The sequence below is a fragment of the Camellia sinensis genome, chromosome 1 (assembly GCF_055761805.1).
Source record: "Camellia sinensis isolate YWXY chromosome 1, ASM5576180v1, whole genome shotgun sequence".
Classification (NCBI taxonomy): Eukaryota; Viridiplantae; Streptophyta; class Magnoliopsida; order Ericales; family Theaceae; genus Camellia; species Camellia sinensis.
The window spans coordinates 32,672,113-32,695,591 of NC_138961.1; the positions used below are offsets into that span (position 1 = coordinate 32,672,113).

At 33.2% G+C, this 23,479-nt stretch overlaps 2 protein-coding genes across 2 annotated transcripts; both read right to left on the reverse strand.

Moving 5' to 3' along the window:
• Positions 1 to 453: 453 nt before the first annotated feature.
• On the reverse strand, positions 454 to 10,966 carry LOC114296742 (serine/threonine-protein phosphatase PP1 isozyme 3). The gene is made up of 4 exons (XM_028241073.2): positions 10,451 to 10,966; positions 8,492 to 9,051; positions 8,225 to 8,420; positions 454 to 840 (listed from the first exon to the last, which is right to left on the reverse strand). The coding sequence occupies exons 1-3, from the start codon at positions 10,626 to 10,628 to the stop codon at positions 8,232 to 8,234; spliced, it is 927 nt and encodes a 308-aa protein (XP_028096874.1). The 5' UTR covers positions 10,629 to 10,966; the 3' UTR covers positions 454 to 840; positions 8,225 to 8,231.
• Positions 6,937 to 7,949, reverse strand: LOC145790158 (uncharacterized). The gene is made up of 2 exons (XM_082867993.1): positions 7,922 to 7,949; positions 6,937 to 7,805 (listed from the first exon to the last, which is right to left on the reverse strand). The coding sequence occupies exons 1-2, from the start codon at positions 7,947 to 7,949 to the stop codon at positions 6,937 to 6,939; spliced, it is 897 nt and encodes a 298-aa protein (XP_082724119.1).
• Positions 10,967 to 23,479: the final 12,513 nt, after the last annotated feature.

The window sequence follows — 23,479 nt, forward strand, 5'->3', positions numbered from 1 at the left end:
CATATAAACTTCTTGAGCACTCTATTCTTATCAGTCAATTTTCAAAGATGAAAGATGAATTCTACCCAATTTTTTTTTTTTTTTTTTTTTTTGAAATAAGTCGAGCTCACGAACGTGGCAATCTAGGGAGAGCTGTCGTCAAATCACAGACACAACGGGCAAATCAAGAGAAGACTGCTACCTGTAATAAGGTTGGAAAAGTCATCTAACGGTGGAATGAATGTTAATGTCCCACAAGGTGAGTTCCACCCAATATCAACTTACTAACAACTCTGGATTTTGCATCTCGAAAAGGAATGACTCAAGGGGTAGGCTTAGTGATTGAGGCGCTCCCTTATCGAGTGAGACACTTGAGTTCAACTTTTACCACTACGAATGCAACAGAATGTTGATGCTCAGAAGGGAGAGCCCAAAATTAACCATTATGACAACCTGATAGATCACAGTTTTACATTTTAAGATGCAAACAATATTGTCTCTGATCATTATAACTGCATTCATCGACTAAGACAGTCAATTCATCGAACATTTGGATGATCTACTACATGAGTCAGTCACAAGGCACAACAACAGTGTCTGCTACAAGTTATTGGGGGCATTTTTTTGTGCCTATATTAATCTAAAACAAGATTTACATGATCAGTCATCGTGGAACTAGAAAAGAGGGGTAAAAGATCAGTGGAAAAAAGAAAAACCCAAAAAAAAAAAAAAAAAAAAAAAAGATGGGAGGGTGATGGGTGAGCATTAATTCTTCGGGCACATGTCAAGAACGATAGTGTTTGCCCCAGCCTGGACTTCAAATCTTCTCTCTCCAGAAAAATTGAATCAGCGGGGTCTCAGCTGCATAGGAAGGTAATTGTGAGACAATTTCAATGTAGACACTTCAATATATATACATATGATCACATCGGAAGTTCAATGAGCACGACTGAGCAAGGAGGATAATATAGTTAAGAAAATAAGCCAAAGAACAAGGCTAGAGCTCAGCTTGATTGACCTAGTTATCAAACCCAAATTCAGCATGGTCCATAAATAGCATAGTAGTTTTTTAACACAAATACAAAAAATGCCATATAAAATGTCCAAAATAAAACTGAATTGCACTATTTTCTAGTTCAGCCAATACAAAAAAGCAGGGAAAAACTAGACTCCCAACAGAGCTCCAAATTTTTGTCCCAGGTCTGGTCCAAACATATGGATTTTCTTTCATCTACCCAATAATTTAAAAATCGGCCACAATACATTTTGGCACATACATTCTCACGGTAAATGCATTGCTGCTCCATTCCCGAGTTGTTAACCATCAAACATAATAAGTACATCAAACATAATAAGTACAGACACTTCTACAAAGGAGGTGTGTCATGTCCGACACTCTGCGGACACTCCTAAATGCATGTCAGACTCTTATTCAACATGTCTTAATTAAAATTTTCAATTCATAATATCGGACTTCTGGAACACTTTAATGACCTATATGATGAATCTCTTCATTGTAAGAATGTTATGCATTACTCATAATGTAGTGCATTCTAAATATGTTTTGAAACATGCACATTTCAATATTTTTTAGAATTATTTTGCATTATTTATAATGCAATTATTGTGCAACTGATATCTTAATGTTTAAGTTATGGAAGATATAACCTTTTTAATTTTAATTAGTGTTAAATTATTTTTTTCATTATCTATAAACGAACTACTTACATATTTGACATATAATAAATTTATAAAATAATGATAATAATAATCGTACTCGGCATTTTTTTTTTTAAAATCATCGTGTTAACTTGTCCATGTCATGCATGCGCTACTTACATAAGGCTTTAGACACACCACTCATTTTTTTCAATGATTTGACTTGTCTTCTCAATTCGTATACCACGAAGCACATTGTAAACCTCCGGAAAACTTGAGAAAATATTAGATTGACATGATATGAAGCATAAATTTGTCTCTTCATCCTCAACCAAAAGTTTCCAAACAATTTGAATGTTTTGTTATTTTTTTTATTTTTTTTTAGTTGAATGAGGTAGATTTCATTTAACATTTTAATATAGATCTACTTTTTCGTTTTAGGCTAGATTTGTTGAAGAAAGGCCTTAAGTTTTAACAGCTTCATGGATTTTCTCCCCTTAATTGGAGAAATTATCAACTAAGTACAATCATTAAAATAAAAAAAAAATCCAATAATTGGAAAAATCTCCGAAAAGCCTTTGTCGTTTTGCTTCTTTATAACCTGAAAGTTTGAAACTTGAAACAACACAAACTATTAGTACAAAATATAACCAACACTAAAGTGGTGCAAGTTTGCATTTTTATTTTTATTTTTGATATGTAAAAGATTTTTATTATAGAAAAAGCGTCACAAAAGAGGGTGCAACCTGGTTCACTGGAAGTATATAAAAACAAAAAAGTGTCCCCTTCTACATGTCTACAAGGATGGACAACTCCCCCCAAAAAGTCAACAAAATCATATTAAGAAAATGGAAAAGAGTCCCTAAAGCCACACAAAAAAAGAAAAAGAAAACACGCACAACTCCATTCAAACACACAATAGAACACTCAATACCAGACCTTTTATTTATCTCATTCTATAAACACCCAAAACACAAAATGAAGCAATCTCCCAAGCCTTCCCAAAGCTTCCCCTTGAGCAACCTGTACCCCAAGTTGAAAACAGATCTCTAACTGAACCATGCATCAATTGCCCAAAAATTCCTCCATAGCCCCATTAATATGCCCATCTCTCAAGCAGAATTCTAACCACATTAAAATCAACCCCTATATACCATGGGAAATTCCAACTTTTCATCACAAGAGACCCCCAAGAATGCCCAAACAAAACCATGTTCCACATCCTCAAAGAGACATAAAATCGAGTATGTACCGATAATCACCTGTCTAAAATACCCGCACCACATCCAACTACCACTCCATAAACTTCTAACAATCTAGCTCCATTTTTATCTCCTAAATACACACCAAGTCACCTCTCCACTTCTTTAAAGATGCTTTCAACGCCTTTCTTTTATCAAGATCATTCACCCTCTCACATTCCAAGAAATACTGCACAACTTCATGACTTAGTGACTAAATTATCCATCCCCTTTCCCTCCTTATAACAGCACCCAACTGAAGCCAATTAAACATAAATCTCGGCCTTCCAAACAACCAATTTCTCTTCATTAAAACCGTCTTGCTCTCTACTTGAAATAAATTCACAGTAACACTGCCCCCTTGAGATCAACCACCCTCATGCTAGCCAGCACATAACACTTGCTTTGCTATCCATCCGTCTTAAGAACATTTCATCTCTCTGGTACTAAGTTCATGGCACCAAATCTTTTGACCAAATACTGCCTAAGAGCACCTAGATCCTCTTTACAAGACTAGTATTTGACGTCAATATGACACAATTCCAGTTGAAATTGATGCTCAACAATCAATGTTCAAATTGTACCGTTCCAAGAAAAAAACCTGTACTGTATCCAAGTGTTTTTAGATAAACCAAGGCTTCCTGTCTTCCATTATTGAACTGATCACCCTTAATCCACAAAATTGGAGCATAAATCTTCTTTCACAATTCTTCATCATTTACATATTACTAAAGATCCTCACAAGCAATCTTGCTTTCCAAATAACAAAAAAGGAGCAAACAAGTTCATTGTAAGGTATTTTCAAGGCCTTGTTTAGTTGTTTAGTTCTCAGAAACAAATAAAGAAATGAAAAGAAAATACCAACATATTTTATTTTACCTTTCTTGCTAAAGATGGAAAAGAGGATTGAAAAAAAATATATATAAGGGAACCATCAAAGGGGTTTATTTTCCGTTCTTTACTTTGTTATGGAAGCTACAAAGATTTTTCAATCTAGGGGAGTGGTTTTAGAACCCTTTTCAACTATAATTCATTCTCTTCATCTTCTCTACCAAAAAAAATGGCCTCTTCAAATGGTTTATTTTTCTTTGCCTCTTGTTTTGATATGACAACTAAACAATTTTTATTTTTTTTTTGATAAATAAAACCAATCTTTATTAAAAACGCAGCAAGCTTATGCAAACAAATACAGAAAAGCCATCCCCAATTAGGAGAAACTAACCATAAACAAAGCTAACCAATCACATCTTCTAGAAAATCCAAAAAAACAAATAAGTCCGGATCAACCTTCCTCTCCAACCAACTATACATAGGGGTTGTTTGTGATTTCCTAAATAAGTGCACTTTTTGATTTTTTGGACTAAGAAGTTGAGGAAAAAAATATGGTTGTTTGGGTTAACTTTTTGACTTTTTATTAAAAAATGTGTATTAAAAAATTGTATAAATTAGTATGTAAGGGAAAATTAGGATTGAGAGTTGTGCAGCCGTACTTGTTGACTTTTGATGAATAGTGATAACTTTTTAACTTTTTGAGTAACTTTTTAACTTTTTGACTTTTTTTCAACTTGCCAAACTTGGCCATAACCACTAAAAGACGATTTTGTAACCAAACAACCCCATGAGCAACGTCTAAGAAAGTGCGCCAATTCCGCTCCAACCAAACAAGCCACATCAAACAAAACGGCACCAACACCCAAACTCGCCGCCGTCGATGCCCAAACCTAACACCCCACCACGCCCAAAATATATCCAACACCCCCTTAGGTTGAACCCAAGCAATCCCAAAAAGAGAACAAATAAAACCCCACAACTGAGAAGCCACCAAACAATGAAGAAACAAATGATCCACCGACTCAGTAGCACGACAACACATGCAACACCGATTCACTAAAACATGACCACGCCGCATTAAGTTGTCCAAAGTGAGATTCCGGCCTAAAGCGGCCATCCACATAAAGAAAACCACCTTAGACAGAACACCTGGTAACCAAACACTATTCCAAGGAAAAGCAAAACCCTCATCCCCCACCAAACCTTTATAGAAAGATGTAACTGAAAACCGCCTCTTTGCCCCCACCCCAATCCACTCCATAACATCGTGTCCCCTCCCATTTATTCCCATCCCATATAAAACAGCCCACAACTCTACCAACTGAGCAACCTCTCAACCATGCACCACACGCCGCAACTGAATATCCCACACCACCATATCGCCACCCCCTAAATAAGATGCCACCGTCGCCTCCCTATCAACCACAATATGAAAAATCAACGGAAAACGGACCTCCAGAGACTCCCCCCCACACCACCTATCCTTCCAAAACCGCACCCGCAACCCATTGCCCACCCTAAACACTACCCACCTCCAAAACTCCTCCCGACCCATCCAAATCCCTTTCCAAAGCCCACAGCCATGCGGGGTGAGCACATCCCCCGAAATCCAATTCCCCCTCCCCACCCCATACTTAGAAGCCACCACCCTTCGCCAGAACCTGTCTGCCTCCAAGGCAAACCACCACAACCATTTCCCTAACAAAGCCCGATTAAAAGTCACCAACTTCCTCACCCCCAACCCCCCTGCAGGCTTAGGTTGACAAATCCTCCCCCAGTCAACCAAATGATACCTAAATTCATCAGCACTACTACCCCACAAAAAATCCCGCTGAAGCCTCTCCAACCGATGCGCGATTGGTACAGGAATAACATGGACCGACATAAAATAGGTCGGAATACTGCTCAACACACTCTTAATCAACGTCAACCGATTGCCCTTCGACAAATACTGCCTCTTTCAACCCGCCAGACGACACTGTACACGCTCCACCACCCCATCCCACACCCCTTTCGCCTTGAAAGAGGCACCTAACGACAAACCCAAATAACTAACCGGCAAAACTGAGATCCTACATCCCAAGACAGCAGCTAAAACCGGTAACCACTCAACCTCCCCAACTGGAATAAGCTTCAACTTCCGCAAATTAACCCGAAGGCCCGATACTGCCTCAAAACATAACAGCACACACTGCAAGTGACCCCTGCTCGACATCAACCCCGCAAAAGATCAGAGCGTCATCCGCATATAATAAATGAGATACGACAAGAGACACCCCCCCACAGCAAAGCCCCCCAGGAGACCCCCACGCACAGCTCTATCCAACAATCTACTCAACGCCTCCATCACCAAAATAAATAACAGAGGTGACAACGGATCCCTCTGCCGAAGACCCCGATACGTCGGAAAAAAACCTGCTAGAGATCCATTAATCAAGACAAACATCCGCACAGTCGAAACGCAAAACTTAATCTAACGGCACCAAGTGTCCCCAAAACCCATCCAATCCAACATATACATGAGAAAATCCCAATTAACATTGTCATATGCCTTCTCAATATCCAATTTGCAAATCAGACTGGGACGACGTTGTCGAATCCGAGAATCCACACACTCATTGGCAACCAACACAGCATCCAAAATTTGCCTACCTCCAACAAACGCATTCTGAGACTCAGATACCACGGCCTTTAAAACCCCTCTAAGTCTATTGGCAAGAACTTTAGCTAAAATTTTATACACACTGCCCAACAAACTAATAGGCAGGAAATCACGAACATCCTCAACCCCCCCTTTCTTTGGAATCAAAGCCAAAAAAGTTGCATTTAAACTTTTTTCAAATTGGCCAGAACGGTAAAAAGTCTTGAAAATTGCCATCACATCACCATTGACCACACTCCAACAATGCTGGAAAAAAGCCAATGAAAATCCATCAGGACCGGGAGCTTTGTCACCACTCATGGCCTGCAAAGCCCCAAACACCTCATCCTCCGTAAAAGCACACACCAAACGCTCCTTATCCTCCTCCGAAATCATATCAAACTGAACCCCATCCAAGCGTGGCCGCCACTTCCCCTCTTGTTGCCGAAACAATTTTTGATAGAAACCCACAATCCCTTCCCGAATCTCCGGATCCACGCAAAGCTGTCGGCCATCCACCAACATCCGAGTAATTTGATTAACCCGCCGATGTGCATTGGCCATCCAATGAAAAAATTTCGTATTTCAATCCCGATCCTTCAACCACAAACATCTAGATTTTTGTCTAAAGGACACCTCCTCCATACGAGAAATACGAACAAAATCATGTCTAGCCGCCTCCTTCCGAACACGATCAGCAGTGGACAAACCCCCTTGCGCCTCTAACTCATCAAGAGCTCGGAGCGAAGACACCACCTCCGCTTTTTGACCCTCTAAATGGCCAAACACCTCCTTATTCCAAATCTTCAAATCTCCCTTGAGCAATTTCAATTTATGGGCCAACACACTACTAGGAGAACCAGAAATGACATAACTACTCCACCAACCACGCACCACATCCAAAAAACTCTCTGTTTGCAGCCACATATTCTCAAACCAAAATGGCGTAGGACCACAACGAATTCCCCAATTATCCAGCACAATAGGCCAATGATCAGATAATGGTCGAGGAAGTCGTAACTGGACTGCCTTCGAGAAATGCTCCTCCCATCCCCCAGTCACCAGAAAACGATCAACACGAGACATGCTCTGCCCATTTGACCAAGTGAAGCTACCTCCCTGAATAGGGAAATCAACCAACTGCAAAGAATCAATCAAAGAACAAAAAGACCTCATATAACCCGAGACTTGATTGGTTCCTGACCTCTCCGATGGCCATCGAATAACATTAAAATCTCCCCCGACACACGAAGGAACATCCCATCGAAATGCCAAACTTTCCAATTCCTCCAAAAACCCTCCCTGTTCCGAATGTTGCACCGGACCATACACCCCAGTAAAGGCCCACCGAAAATCATCCTCCACACATCGAAACAAACAGGACACCGAAAAACCCCCCACCTCCTCCTCCTCTCTCACCACCACCCTCTTATCCCAACCAAGAAGAACCCCCCCTGCCGTCCCAACAGACGGCAAAAAAGCCCATTCCACAATTAAACAATTTTGAGATGACAACTAAACAAGGAAAAGCATTTTATTTGCCTCTCCCTTCCATTACCTTTTTTTTTACCTTCCACTATGGTCTCATTTCTCACCATCTATGAGAACGAAAATAAAAAATAAAAAACCCAATTTTCTCATTTGACCAAAATATTCCACTAGGAGACAAACAATGATACACTTTAGGAGTAAGCTGAAATTTAGAAGACTAAATAATGAATTTGATTTACTACAGAAGTTAATCATAACCCTCCCACCCCAACAACCCAGCAGCAAGCCAACAACATTATTTACTAAGGCAAGGAAATTTAGGTAATGATATTGACACGTGAACAGCAATATTAAGATGAGCGAAGCAATATAATGAACTGACCTTTTGGTCACGTTTTTGCGGACATCATGAACTTAGTTTTTTTCTCTGCTGGCTTGAGAATTTGAAATGAGCACATCAAATTTTCATCAACACTCATCATTGCCCCAGCATTGTCGAATTCACCACAGTAGTTGGGGGCTGAGAATATGGTTACAAGCTGCCTCTCAGCAAAGAATTCGTAACCATCCTCTACAACCTAGATCAGAAAACGCATGTAAGCAACCCCAATAAGTCAGTTGAGCAACAAACAACAGAAGAGTCGGTAACCTGATGGGCGCGACAAATAAGATCCAAATCATGCTTTGTTAAGAACTCGGACACCCTATCAGGGCCAAATGTAAATGAAACTCCTCTATCATTCATTCCCCATCCCTTGACATCTCTACCAGGATCCGACCAGAGTAAATCACACAGTAAACCAGTGTCAGGAACAGGAGTAGGACGGGGTAAGTTTCTAATCAGATCCAAGTTTGTAAGATCAGGGGAAAGGCCACCATGCATGCACAATATTCTGTCATCAATGAGTGCGGCCACAGGAAGACAATTGAAACAATCAGTAAAGGACTTCCATATTTTCACATTAAACCGGCGCTTGCATTCATCAAAAAATCCATAGATGCGATTAATAGAAGCACATTCATGGTTTCCCCTGAGAAGAAAGAAGTTCTCTGGATATCTAATTTTATACGCAAGCAAGAGGCATATTGTTTCCAGACTCTGTTTGCCACGGTCTACATAGTCCCCTAAAAATAGATAATTGGATTGAGGAGGAAAACCACCATACTCGAAGAGCCTTAACAAATCACTATACTGCCCATGAATGTCACCTGAAATGAAATAAATAATTATTAAATGATCAGGAAATAATAGTTATCACAATGCACTGCTATTCTGCACTTATGCTATGTTTGAATTCTACATGTGCAATTCAATGACTATCCATAGCATAAAATCCTTTATGAAATTGCGCTGAGTAAAGACAAATTGCAGTTTTATATGGCGTTATCCACTTACTAAACAATAACAACAGTGATGATGATGCAACAGTGAAGCTACAACTACTATTGGTAGCTGCACTTCTGAACACAAATGCAGCTACCTCTGAAGTTGTAATTTGACACATAACCCACAAAAGCAAACTCATATTGTGACTTCCCAAATCGTAGAAAACTACTAGTAAATTCAAATTCAAAACTAACTCAACCATTTTTGTTAATACAACAAGACAACTACTTGAAAATCTTTATAAGTTAAACCAACATTAACACAAGAAAAAATAATTGTTCATGAACTAAACAGAAATGACAATGAGCACAGTGATGTTAGGAATTGACCCTTCCTAACCACGATTGGTGAGACACGAAATAACAATCAAGGAAGAAAAAATAAATCAAACAATAACACAATGATTTACGTGGTTCACCCCAAAATAGGACTACGTCCACGGCTACTGCCGTTTTCACTGTGATCAGAAAAATACAACTCTCTCTTAACTTAAAAGAGACACCCCTCATCTATTTATAAGAATTAGGATTACATGAAAACTAACATGAGAATTATGAAAATACCCAAAAAATTCGGACGGGTAAACCCCCCTTAGACCCCCTCCCCCTTGGGGGAGGCGCCCCCAAACCCCTCATTGGCCCAGTGTTTGAGTGAACATAGGGTTAAATGAACAGTACTCCACCAACCCAACAAGTGAAGCTACAACTACTATTGGTAGCTGCTCTTTCTAAACCCAAATGCAGCTACCTCCAAAGTCATATTTTGACACATAACCCACAAAAAACAAACTCATATAGTGACTTCCAAATCGCAGAAAGGTACTAGTAAATTCAAAAGTCAAAACAAATTGAAGCATTTTTTCGTTAATACAATAAAACAACTCAAAATCTTACTAGTCAAACCACCAAAACACGCCCCCCAAAAAAATAAAAAATAAAAAACTACTACTATTGGAAGCTGCTGTTCTGAACCCAAAAGCAGCTATCTCCAAAATCGTGATTTGACACAAAACCCACAAACTCAAACTCATGTTGTGACTTCCCAAATCGCAGAAAGCTAAAAAATTCAAGCAATTTTATTAAAATCTCATAAATCAAATCACCCAAAAAAATAAAAAATAAAAAACCTGAAAACAGAACAGTTAAAAAAATTATAGTAAAAAAAAAGTAGTTTTCGTTTTCGTTTTTGTTTTTGTTTTTGCTTTTGTGCATCGCTATATACCGCAAATTTTGATGGGGGCTTCGAGTTCGAGGAGATTGGGCTGTTGGATGAAGATATCTCGAGAGGCAACACAGAGCTGCTTGATCTCAGACTCAGAAAGCTGAACAAGCTTCCCTGGCTTCGTCGATCGGACTTCGATTAGCCTTTCGATTATCTTGTCCAACACTGCAGGGTCCATTCGTCCCCTTCCGTTGTGCGAAATTCCACACTTACGCCGCCAACAACAAAATCGAAACCCTACTTTGATCTCCCTCTCTCAGATTTTTTTTTCTTTTAAAATATGTGAGTAGTAGAGTAGTTTTGTTTGGGTTCTGATTCTTTTGGTGGAATGAAATGAGAGGTGGTAGAGGAGAGACTGAAGAGGAGACCTTTTTTTGTTTTCCTGCGATGAGAAATAAAAACTGCGGAAAGCTAGACAAAGAGAGAGAAAAAAATTTTGCAATGTGTTTTACTTTTTGCAAAGTAGACGACACTCACACAGATGGCCGCTTCGGGACGTGGGTCAGTAAAGACATTTTAATTTTTAATTTGGGCTAAGTTTAGCATCTTAAAAAAAAATTAAAAAGTTAATATCTTATTTAAGTTACATCATTTTATTTAAATTATATTATCTTTCTACCACATTATTTCAAATCTAACCTATATTTCATAAAAAAATTTAAAAATATATTTATTTATAACATTCCAAACAACTTTTTATTTAATTGCCACCCTATTTCATATATTTTATATATTTTTTTTAAAAAATTAATTTTTAATTACTTTTTCAAAACAACCTAGAAACGACTACAATTCAATGTGGCAGACATACCCATCAGAGTGACACAATATTTTGATAATCTCACTTTAACAATATGTTTTTTTTACCTCCATTTGGATATTAAGGTCAAGTTTGACATAAGTTAAATAATACAAAAAATTAAAAAGTTACTATCCTATTTAAGTCATATCATCTTATTTAAATCACATCACCTCTCTAACACATCGTATCAAACCCAACCCATACCCAACTCATATAAGTCAATAAGTCAAAAAGTGCACTTTTTTAGAACATCCCGAACTAACCCTAAGTGGTGTTTTAAAAAATTGATAAAAAATTAGTTTTTTGATTTTTTTTTTAATTCATTTTATCTTTTTGTAGATAAAAAATATAAAAAATGATGTGACTCCAAATGAATAAAAAATTAAAAATTGATTTTTTTTTTTTTTTTTGCTTCTCAAAAGATTCCTAAATATTTTAGTTAAAAATTTTAAAAATTATTATATTACTTTTTATTTTTTTATAATTTTTTTATAAAAAATTAAAAAAATATTCTTAAATTAACATGTTCTCAAACGAGATTAAGAAAAATTAAAAAAAAAATAGAAAGTAAATAAAATAATTGCAATTGTAAGGAGAATAATTGCATTTAATATGAAATCTTAAAAAAGAGTGATACTATTAATATCTATCTTTTTTTTAGACATTTCATTTCTTTTATTTTTTTTAATTTTAATTTTGTCCAAATATGAAATTCCATTTTTACTCTCATCTTTAACCTTCTAACCCTAATTGTCCAAACCCTAACATCCCAGTATGAACCATGATAGGTTCTTCCTCTGCCTCACCACTGCGGCATCGCAACTCTGAGAAAAGTCCATCAACGACGTCGCAATCCAATGCCACTAAGTTTTCGGCAACGATCTAGACACCAAAAAATGCCACGTAAGCTAGGCCGCTAATTTGGTTAACAACGAAATCGTGAGGAGCGACGGTGTTGGCATGGTGGCAGAGATTTCATGAATCCGATAACAATGGCGTGGGGCCTAGAAATGTTGTCAAAATCTCACTTGTCTTGAAACTGTAGAAAGCAAAAACAATATATGGCTCAAAATAATTTTTTACGAAATGAAATATGTATGTTAATATTTTGGAAATACGATGAAGCTTCGGTTGTCATTGATTTTTCTCTCAAGTATGTGTTTGTTGTTGGTAATTTCGACCTATGAGTTGGGAGTCCAAAAGAATAAGGGTATAGTCGGTATTAAGATGAGGGCTCACAGAGAATATGAGAGGGTTTCAATTATGTTAGTAGGGGTTCAAAGTAAATAGCTAGGGACATTTGGCAGTATTCTAAAAAAATTGCAAAATAATAGACAAAAATTACATTGTTCGTTGACTCTCTCTCCTCTTTTCATTTTCCCTCTCTCATTCATTCCCAGCCAGCAACTACCTCTCTTATGCACCCTTCCCTAACTATCGCCAACCCCACTTTTGCTAGTCCTTCTTACTCTTCTTGACCCCTCTTTAAGTCCTCTTTTCCATTTCCAACATTCATTGTCATTGTTACCACTATCCTCAACTCCCTTCTATGTCCTTAAATCCTTTTATCATTGCCATCTCCGCCACCCTTGCCATCCCTAACCGTCGCCTCCTATTTCTCTCTTTTGTCCATTCCTTGAACTTTTAATACTTTTTTTATTATATATTTAACTTTTTTCACACACATTTGTATACATCGAAGTGAATTTTTTAGTTAATATATAATATCTTTATTGCGATCACACTTGCTAAACTCAAACATTTTTGGGACTCAAAGCGAACTCTTGATATGGGTCCTTTCATATATTAAAAGAAAATTTATAATCAAAATATTATGTATATAATTTAATGTTTTATTTTTTGGCAATGTTTACGAGAATATTACTTACATAACTAACTATTCAAATTTATTCAAATATATAAACAAAATTTACAAAAAGAAAAATGATCAAATTTATGTAAGTTTAAGTTGTATGATCCAACTTATTAACAAAATTATTTTCAATGGATAAAATTGTTAATTCATTCAATTTTTCTCATAGCATAATTGACCAGATGTAAGATTTAATTAATTTAAATTTGAAAGCTTATTTCTTCGTAAACAACTGTAACTGGTATAATTAATCACATTCTGTACATAATTTATGTATTTAAGAAATAACTATCTATTAATTTCAAATAATTTACAATATCAATCATTTTTTTTTTTTTTGGATAAAAACAATCATCCATTGATTTTAAATAATTCATCATATCAATCATTTATTAGTTTTGAATTTTTATCGAACTTTGTCGAAACCTTTTAAATTCAAGGTATTTTTTGTTTTTGTTTTATTGTGAGCTAGTGTAATAGCTAAAAATAAACTTTGAGATTTTTTTAATCATATTTTCGAGGGTCTAAAGTGGCCATCTTCAGCCTTGACTAAACTAACAAATCTTAATCCATATAATTAGGTATCATTTTGATTACTTTTTATCATATAATATATTAACCCTTGTTGTGGATGTTCTTTATTGGATAGTGATTGTTGAGAGAAAAATTAAAGCCACGTTTATTCAGTGAATTAGGTTAGAGGAGATTATAAGACTTAATTTGGTATACACTAAAAAATATAAAAAGTCAAAAAATTATTAAAAAAGTAAAAAATTATCACTATTTACTAAAAATATATATATATAAAAAAAAAATCCCTTTAAACCGTTCGGGCGTGGGTGATGGTAAGTACAAGCCATTGTTAGTGATTGAAGTGATGGTAAGTGTTAGACTTATTTATTTTAATAATTTATTTATTATGTTTTTATTTATTTAAAAAGAGCAAAATAGAATCTAAAATTTATTTTGATGATTTATTTGAAAGAGAAAAATAGAATCAAAATTTATTTTTTCTCATTATTTCTCACCTAAACCTTTATCCTAAATGTTGTTAGAATGTATTTAATATCTGATTAAATCATGAGTTCAAACAGCTCAAAACAAATGTTCAAACAGCCTAGCACAGTAGCAGGCCAAAAGCTTTAAAAGGTTCAAGTGAAATATATTCAAATTAGTAATGATGGAAATACAACGGCTATAAAGGTTCAAAAGGGCAAAAGGTTCAAATGGAAGATATTCAAATTTGTAATGATGGAGTGGAAGATATTCAAATTGGTAATGATGGAAGTACAACGGCTATAAATTCAAATGACTACAACGACTATAATTTTCATTGTATATACCCAAGCCTCTAATGTAAACAAATTACAAAAACCTGAAAATATTCTTTGATCTATAATCACTCACATCTGTTTTAAAAAATTATATACTGAGCCTTATAGCTTTAAACTCATCTTTCTTGTGTGAGGTTTATAGAAAAATCAGAGCTTCATTTTTATATCTATCTTTGAGAGATAATTCTTGTAACTTTCTATGAAAGCAAAAACACATTCTTTTGAACCTTGTAAAAGTGTAGTACACCCAGTGTTCTTGACTTAGAAAGTCAGTGTAAAATCTGTGGAGGATTGCTCCATCTGTGAAAAGGTTGCTAGCACCCTATGAAGCTAGAGTACAGTGGAAAATCTCAAGTGAAGCTTAAGGAGTGGATGTAGGACGAGTTAAAGCCGAGCCACTATAAATTTGTTTATCTCTCTTTCCCTTATCTCTTTATTTTATTTTAAATTTCCATAACTTATGTTTCACATTTTTACTGTGCTAAAATCATTAACTAATATAGTTGTTAAGACATTGGTTTTAATTATTTTTATTTCATTAATTATATTTATCTATTATACTAGTCATAATTTTTATTAGGGTATTATTAATTTTAATTATAAAAACCTAATTCACCCCCCTCTTAGGTTGTCTTTTGGGTAACAGTAAGTGATGGTCACGCGGGTGCATAAAAAAATTTGCACAGGATGGTGCTGTTCAGCTTGTGGGAGTCCATCATGGGTCCCGTTTTGATAATCTGAACCGTTCAATGTGTAGAACTCGTTGAGTACTATATGCTTGTAAAAAATTACGTTGATCTGATATCGATAACTATATAATTAAAGCAGTTTTGTAAAAAAAAAAATGGACGGTGAAGAAATTAACGGTTGACAAAAAACTAATCTGATCAGATAGTTATCGATATCCGATTAACATGATTTTTCACAAGTAGATATAGTAGGGATAAAATGATAATTTTATTATTTTATATAATATTTTAATACACATTTTTTCGTAAGAAGTCAAAAAGTTATCCCAAATAACCATATTTTTTTTCTTTACTTTTTAGTTCAAATTGTTAAAAAATACACTTATTTAGGACATCCCAAACAACCCCTAAGTATAGTGAGATTGACTAAAAAGATTAGTAATATGGTGATATTAAGGCCTCGTTTGAGAACAGGCTAATTTATAAACTTTTTGGCTATTTGGCTAAAATATGAGCTAAAAAAAACTAGTATGTTAGGGATGACTTTTTGACTTTTTACGAAAAGATGTGTAAAAAGAAGAGAGAAAAGAGAATATTTGACTATTTGGTATAAGTTGTTGGTTTTTTGATTTTTTTTAGTGACTTTTTTTTCTTTTTGAATAAAAAAGTCACTTGTCAAACGAGGCCGAAATTAAAAATGTAAGATAAAATGTGTTTTTTTGTGTAGAAGTGTAATGACATTAATTGATTAAGATTAAACCCATGAAATTTCACAATTATTTTTCTTCTATTTTGTAGTCATATAGATTAAGGGATAAAATAGTCTTTCACCCATTAATCCCATAAGATTGCATCTCAATCTAATATGTTTCTAAGCTTTGCTAATCTTTCCTAGTATAGGATTACTATAGAAATACTAATTCATTCATATATTTCTTAACCAAACGTGACATGAGTGAATCACCTCATTCACACTCCAATTACTCTCTCCAAATCTCCAATCCAACATGACCTAAGGGTATATTTAAAGCACTCTCAAAGTAAGGCTAGAGCTGAACTTTTTTGCCAATGAACTTGTCAGCACCCAGACTTTTTTTTTTTTTTTTTGCCCTTTTTCTTTTATAAAAACAAAAGAAAAAAAAAGAGAGAGAATGTAAAAGGTGGATTGTGACTAACTTGATCATAATATCACACCTGTTAAAAAAAAAAAAAAAAAAAAATGGAAGGAGAAGGAGAAAGGAACAATTAAAGTTCAAACATAAAGCATCTGGTTTTCATAAAATTTCATCAGCGATTCCTAGTTTGTAATTGTGCCCAACAAAAGTAATCTTACCAGTATTTATTTATTTATTTATTTAAAAACGCAAACTATGTTGTGATATATTCCTACCCAGAATACCCACTGAATCAACATTTTTGCACAATAGCTACAAATAATTATTTTGTTTGGTTTTAGATTTTTTTTAAAATAACTTTAGAATTTTTAATTCATATTTTTTAGTTTTTAATAATTTTTTGAGACAATTACAAAAACAATTCAATGTTTGAGTTTTGTAACAAAATAAATTTTGAATTTTGAATTTTATTAATTTAAACTAAAATCTTTTGATTTATTTTCAATCTAAATTATCTTTCTATTTTCGTTAAGTAAAATTAACGGAAAAATAGTATTTAGTCATTAAACTCAATATAAATATATATAAAATGTCTAAAATATCATTTTTCATTGAGTTTAATGGTTAAAATATCTAATTTTCTATCAATTTTATTTAACAAAAATAAATAAATAGTTTAGATTAAAAATAAATTAAAATTTTAAGATTTAAATTAAAAAACTAAAATTTAAAATTTATTTTATTATTATAAGATTCAAACCTTGATTTTTTTTTTGGTCGTAATTTCTTCTCATTTTTTAAAAATATTTTTCTCCATTCAGAGTTGCAGTACTTGTGGTCACCATTCATCAATTCACTTCGTCATTTAAATTTTTTCATTATTTTTAACACTTGGCAATCGCATTTGTCAAAATAATTAAAAAGCCCAAGATTCCGATGGGTTTAACTGACAGCCCAAAAGGCTCATCCAATAAAATTCATTTTCGGCCCAAAAAAGCATTTTGGGCCAAAATCTGAGCAGTGGAGCATTTCCCAACCCATTTCAGTGCATAGGTAGCTTTTCAAAATGAAGCCCATGAGTTTTCTCCCAACTCACTACACCCTTAGGCCCCGTTTGCTTGGAGAGTTAGAGGGAGAATTGGGATTGGTAGTGAGGTGAGACCCATTAATATTGTGTTTGTTTTGAGAGATGGGGAGGGGATTGATAGTGAGTTCTGAATTAGGATGGGCCTCCCAAGGCGATTCGGATGGGCCTCAAAGACTTGGTAATAGAAAAATAGTCCAGCGGACTAGAAATTTTTTATTTTATTTTATTTTTTACATGTCGGGCATTTTTTTTGAACATTAATGTTTAATTTTTTATTTTTTTTGTTAAGTAAAAATTATTATTTTATTTGTTTTATTTTTTTCTGAAATTTTTTTATTTTATTTTTATTTTTTAAATTTTTTTTTACATGTTGGGCATTTTTTTAAAAACATTAATGTTTAATTTTTTATTTTTTTGTTAAGTAAAAATCATTATTTTATTTGTTTTATATAAAAATAATTTAACAATCACTACACTAACAACTATCATCAAAACAAACACAATTTTGCTTAATCCCCTCATTATCAATCCCCTCACTATTAATCCCTTCACTATCAATCCCCTCCATTTTATTTCTGAAAACAAACGGGGTTTAGGAATCTGTTTGTTTAGAAAGAAACGAATGATTGAAAATAAAAATAGTAAAATGTAAAGTGAGAGAAAGGAAAAAAGAAATAAAAATTTATTTTCTTACAGCAAGGTATGGAGAGAAACATGACAAATAGGAAAACAAAATAAACCTTGTCAAGATTTGTAAGAAAAAATAAATTTCCCTCTATATTTTACAAGAAATTGTTAGTCTAACTAACCAATTAATTTGAGTTGTATAGAAAACTTTAGTTTCCGTTATATCCTATGACTCTCTATCTAAACAAACACATAAAAATTTATTTGTTTTTTTTTTTTTTTCACTTTCTTATATTATCTATTCGATCAAATTGAGCCTATGTGACTGTAAAAAAAATGATTCGCAAATATAAAGTTTATAAAAAAAAAAAAAACCACATTTATGGTGATTTGTAATAACATTTGTGAGATTTTAAGAATAATAGTGTGTGTTTTGATTGAAAATAAAGGAATCACAAAATGTCAACTCTTTCTGTATAGAAATTATCTAAAAAATTTCTAATTGTATATTATTACTCAATTGTGAATAAGAGGTTAAAAGTAGACCTTGAATACCATTTTTCAAATTCTAAAATTCTCTATTAAAATGATATAAGAGTGATATTTTTGTAAATAAAGGTCATCATTTTCAAAACATTACGTGGTTGAATTAAGACTTTCATTTAAAATAAAGTATAAAACTGTTATTCTCACTTTATTTTGGCAAATAATTTAGTATAGAACAATAATATTTACACTATGCTTTAAGCATCTCACACTTTTACCCTTTTTATTTTTAACATATCACATGAGGATTATATTAATTATTAGGCATTAAACTTGACAACAAAAGTTATAGGCCTTGTCAGCACAACTGTTTCTAACTATTCTCTCAAAATTTTAATTATAAGGGTTTGTAATGTTGCATTAGAAGGAATAAAGATATAATCCTAGGTTCGATTTGGATCAACCAATGCATGTTTAGAAGAATAACATTAAAATAAGTGACAGCTAACTAGGCTAAAAAGCAAAGTACTTTGTTCCAATGCCTTTGTTATTAGCTCATCTTGTTAGCTTTTGTGAGCATAAAGTTGCTGGAGCTACTCGGGGTAACAGACTGGCAAAGCTATCAACACTGAGTTTTGTGACAGCAATAGAAAGAGGATTTAAGTTTATTAACGTAGCGTTTGGTAGGAATTTCTAAATGTGATTTGATAATAGAGTTGTATTTTAAATTTATGAGTTATAGAATTATAACTTGAGTGTAAAAAATTTGTTTGGAAAATGAGTTTTGAATTTATGAGGATTTTTTTATATGACATATGATATTTGATACAAAAACTTACAACTCATAACCAAACACACAACTCAAAATTTTATTCAAAACTCATAAAAAAATTTAAAAATTTTCAAAATCTTTTTAATTTAAAATATAAAAAATAATTGGTGCCAATTGTATTTAAAAAAAAAAAACAATTTACACTGTACCGGTCAACCGGCCGGATGTCCGGGAGGACGACTGATTAGCCCAAATTTTCCCACATTGGAAAGAATTTTCAAAAATTGGTGGAATTAACTTTTGAAAACTCTAAACAAACACCATACTGAAACCAAATCACGAAATCATAGTTTGAACATCTAACCAAACACAGCCTAAGTATCTCTCTAAATATATATATATATATATATGAATAAAATAAAAATTATTACGTATCCTATTTTGATATTTTGAACTGTTTATTTTGTAAAATATTTGTGTATATCATAGAAAAAATTATGTTAATATAATTATAACATTTTCTTTTTATTGTATTTGTCTCAAAAAAAAAATAATGACATATTTTAAAAAACATATTTGTCAACCATTTTTTTGGGAGATAAACTTAATAAAATGAAAATGTTAAAATTATTGAATGAATCTACTTTTTTAATTTTTTAATTTTTTTTATGGACAATCATTAAAAATTTCAAAAAACCCCCCGAGATATTGACTTGTGATTATGATTCAATTTTAAACAATGAATAATCTAATCAAACAATCAATAACAAATCGGCACAACAATGTAACGTGAAAAAAATCACAATTAGACTTGTCCAATTGCGATAAAAAAAACCATGCGTAAAAATCACAAAACAATCTACTAAGAAGACAAAAAGGAATTACATATGAGAACTCTCAATTACCTAGCGAATCTATGCCTGTACTGAACCGAACCCGATGTGCCTCTTCTACCACTCTTTCACCTTGGAATTGCTTTGCCCAACATTAAATTCACAACGCCGATGTCGAATCCATGAAAATGAACCACTCCGGAATCTACCAAAGCTTTAGACCCAAGTTCCTCGGAATTCATCGATGAACACCATTCTCTTTTTCTGAATGAAAAAAACAAAAATAACCCTTGATATTTGTCAATATGTAGTTTGTTGATCAATCGATTATCTTTTATACATCAAGGAAACTCATATATAAACACCTTCCAACATAGAACACTTCGTATTTTACTTATCTCTGAGAATCTGGACGGATTCAATCTTAAAAATCACAAACAGCGCACTTTATACTAAACAGAGTTACGAAAATCACTCGAGCACTCACTTTATCGCTTAAGTGGTGTGACTAAAAGGCGGTGCTCACATACAGGCCAACCGCTCGAGTGCAACATCCACTGCTCAATCGGTAAAACATATTTCTCAAAAGTTTAGAACACATGCAAAGATACTAGATGAACCACTTTACCGCTCAAGTGCATAAAAGACCGTTCAAGCGGTCAAACAACTTTGATTTTTTCTCAGTTCGATTCCCGTACTTAGTCAGCGAAATGACAAATAAGGAATGTTGAAGTCAAGATCGGAATGTCAGCACATACTCCTCTACACAGACACAATTTGGGTTGGATTCACATCTAAACTCTCATTACTCACACATATAATAGAGCGAATAAAAAAATACAACTGAATGAAATTTTGTCCAACAGGATTGCCAATTACAAAAAACCTAACAATCATGATATACTTTAAGGATTCTATAAAATGAATGGTTCGGATCATTGAAACGGGACTTGTGATGGGCCTCACGGACCTCTTAAATTCTTTGAAGTTTAGATTTAAATTTGAGAGAAGCATAGCCATAGAAAAAAATAAATAAAATGAGATTGCTATTTTTTTCTCAATTTATCCATTCGGATATGACAGATTAAATGTCTTGATTTGTTACAAATTAAATGATATTAAACTCAACTGGCTTGTTATGTCATTGTTGGTAAATTGTGAATTCTAAATTGTATATCTGTAGCATGCCTCCACACTAACAATTACTATGCAGATTCTGATAAATATTTGAAATAAGAGTATTTTAGTATTTTTATATTTGTGATTTGTTGCTTTCTTTTATTTTATTTTTTTCTCAACTGCCTTCTTTTGTTTTGCAGCAAACCATATACTTGTGATTTACATTTTTTTTTTGTATATTCATGCTTTTATATTTTTTGTAATTCACCGATTCTGATCAAGTGATTGGACTCACAAATTCCTAAAAAGTTTGTTGCTTCTATTTTAAGTTCATAGTTATTATATATCTAGAAAAATTATCAAAATTTTACCTAAAATTCAAATACGTTAATAACACAACATATAAATTTTAAATCACACAATTTACAAATATTTTTATGGGACCTAAAAATATTCTTTCAATACATGAGAATGGCTTGTGCTAAAAGCTAGTAAATGAACAAACAGGAGGTTCCTGATTCTTTTTGACGCCTGGTTTGGGAATAGGCTAATTTAGTAACTTTTTGGCTATTTGGCTAAAAAGTTAAGTAAAAAAAACTTGTATGTTTGAGATGACTTTTTGGCTAATTACGAAAAGATGTGCAAAAAGTAGAGAGAAAAGAGAATCTTTGACTTTTTGGTATGAGTTGTTGACTTTTTGACTAATTTAGTAACTTTTTGACTAATTAACTAAAAAAGTCAGTCCCAAACGAGGCCTGAGTTTAAAGTTTAAACACTAGCCCACCTTATTGACTGTACAGCTTAATAATAGCAACTTGGTCCTACCTTGTCTAAATGTCCCTCCAAATATATTATATATTCTATAATTTTGATAAGATTATCCACTAGATTTGCACAAAACTTAATTGGAAGAGAAGAAAGTAAGAAAAATATGTTTTTGATGTTTTTTTTTTTTTTTTGATGAAAAAATAAATAAATAAAAAACATGTTTGATATACACTAGCCTTGGTTGGTAGATTTTTTTAAAGTTAAAATTTAATAATCAGAAAGTAGAGACTAAAAACATCCTTTCTCAACTATTAAATAATCAATTTTTTTTTTTAAAGATTATTTAAGCTATTTTTACCTAATAAGCTAAGCGAAAGCTGAATTAAACAGTCTGATATAAACTCTCAAATTAAAATAAATTAGAATCACCTCATAGAATCTATAATAAACAGCCCCACAATATTTTTGAAATAGATAAAAATAAAAATAAATGTTAAGTGAATTGCTAGAGAAAAATGGATTATCTGAAGGAGAAGGGAGATGTTAGAGAGAGTGAATTATTTCAAAATAAGTGATTTTTTATTCACTTTTATTTTCTGATTTTAAAAAAAAAAAGTGTAGTCATGTTTGGCCTCAAAAACAATTTAAAGGAAAATCAATTTTGGTCTTCCTATGAGAAGATTGGATGATTTTTTCCATTTTTCACAACTACTATACACTTCACAATCATATTTTCGAGAAGTTGTTGGTTAGTTTTAAGGCACCGTCAGGTGTGCCTCAACAGTGTTGTGATTGGTAAAAAAGATAGAAATTTTAATTTTGTGTTGGGCGATTATGAAATATGAGGGTGCATAATAGTTTGTAATTAGTAAGAAGTACCGTCACGTGGCGCCCCTGGACCAACTAATAAACTTTTTTTCTTTTCTCTACTAATTATTTTTTGAAGAATAAAATACAATATAGAGTTAAAAGAAAAAAAAAATTCATCAAAATCAAAATTTTTCTGATTTTATATTTTTATCTCAATAAATAAAACAAAATACCTAATTCATTATTATTATTATTATTTGCATTTAAACATATTAGAATAATAAAAGAGTACTTCTATTAGTACTTCATCAATTATTTTGGACCCCTTATTTCTTTGGAGCGCCACTTATAAATTGTAAAACTCTTAAAATTTTATTCTCATTCCAAATAATACCAAAATTATCCTTATAAAACGTTCCGCCCATTCAAATACACACCCTCATACCCCCTACACCCCAAAAAGCTTTTCCCCCAAAATCCTAACAAAACTCATGATGGTGGAATCTCCCAAAACTAGTGAAAAAAATTTGTGGTAAGTAAGAAGTTTTTTCTCTACTTCATTACGAGGTTTATCTATCTGTTTAATTTTTTTTTCTCTTACATTTTTTCAAACACACAATACAATCCACTTTTATACTTCTCCGATTGGTTTTCTGTCATTCATCCATGGCCTCATAGTACTTGTATGCTCTCTGTGTAGGCAAGATTTCACCC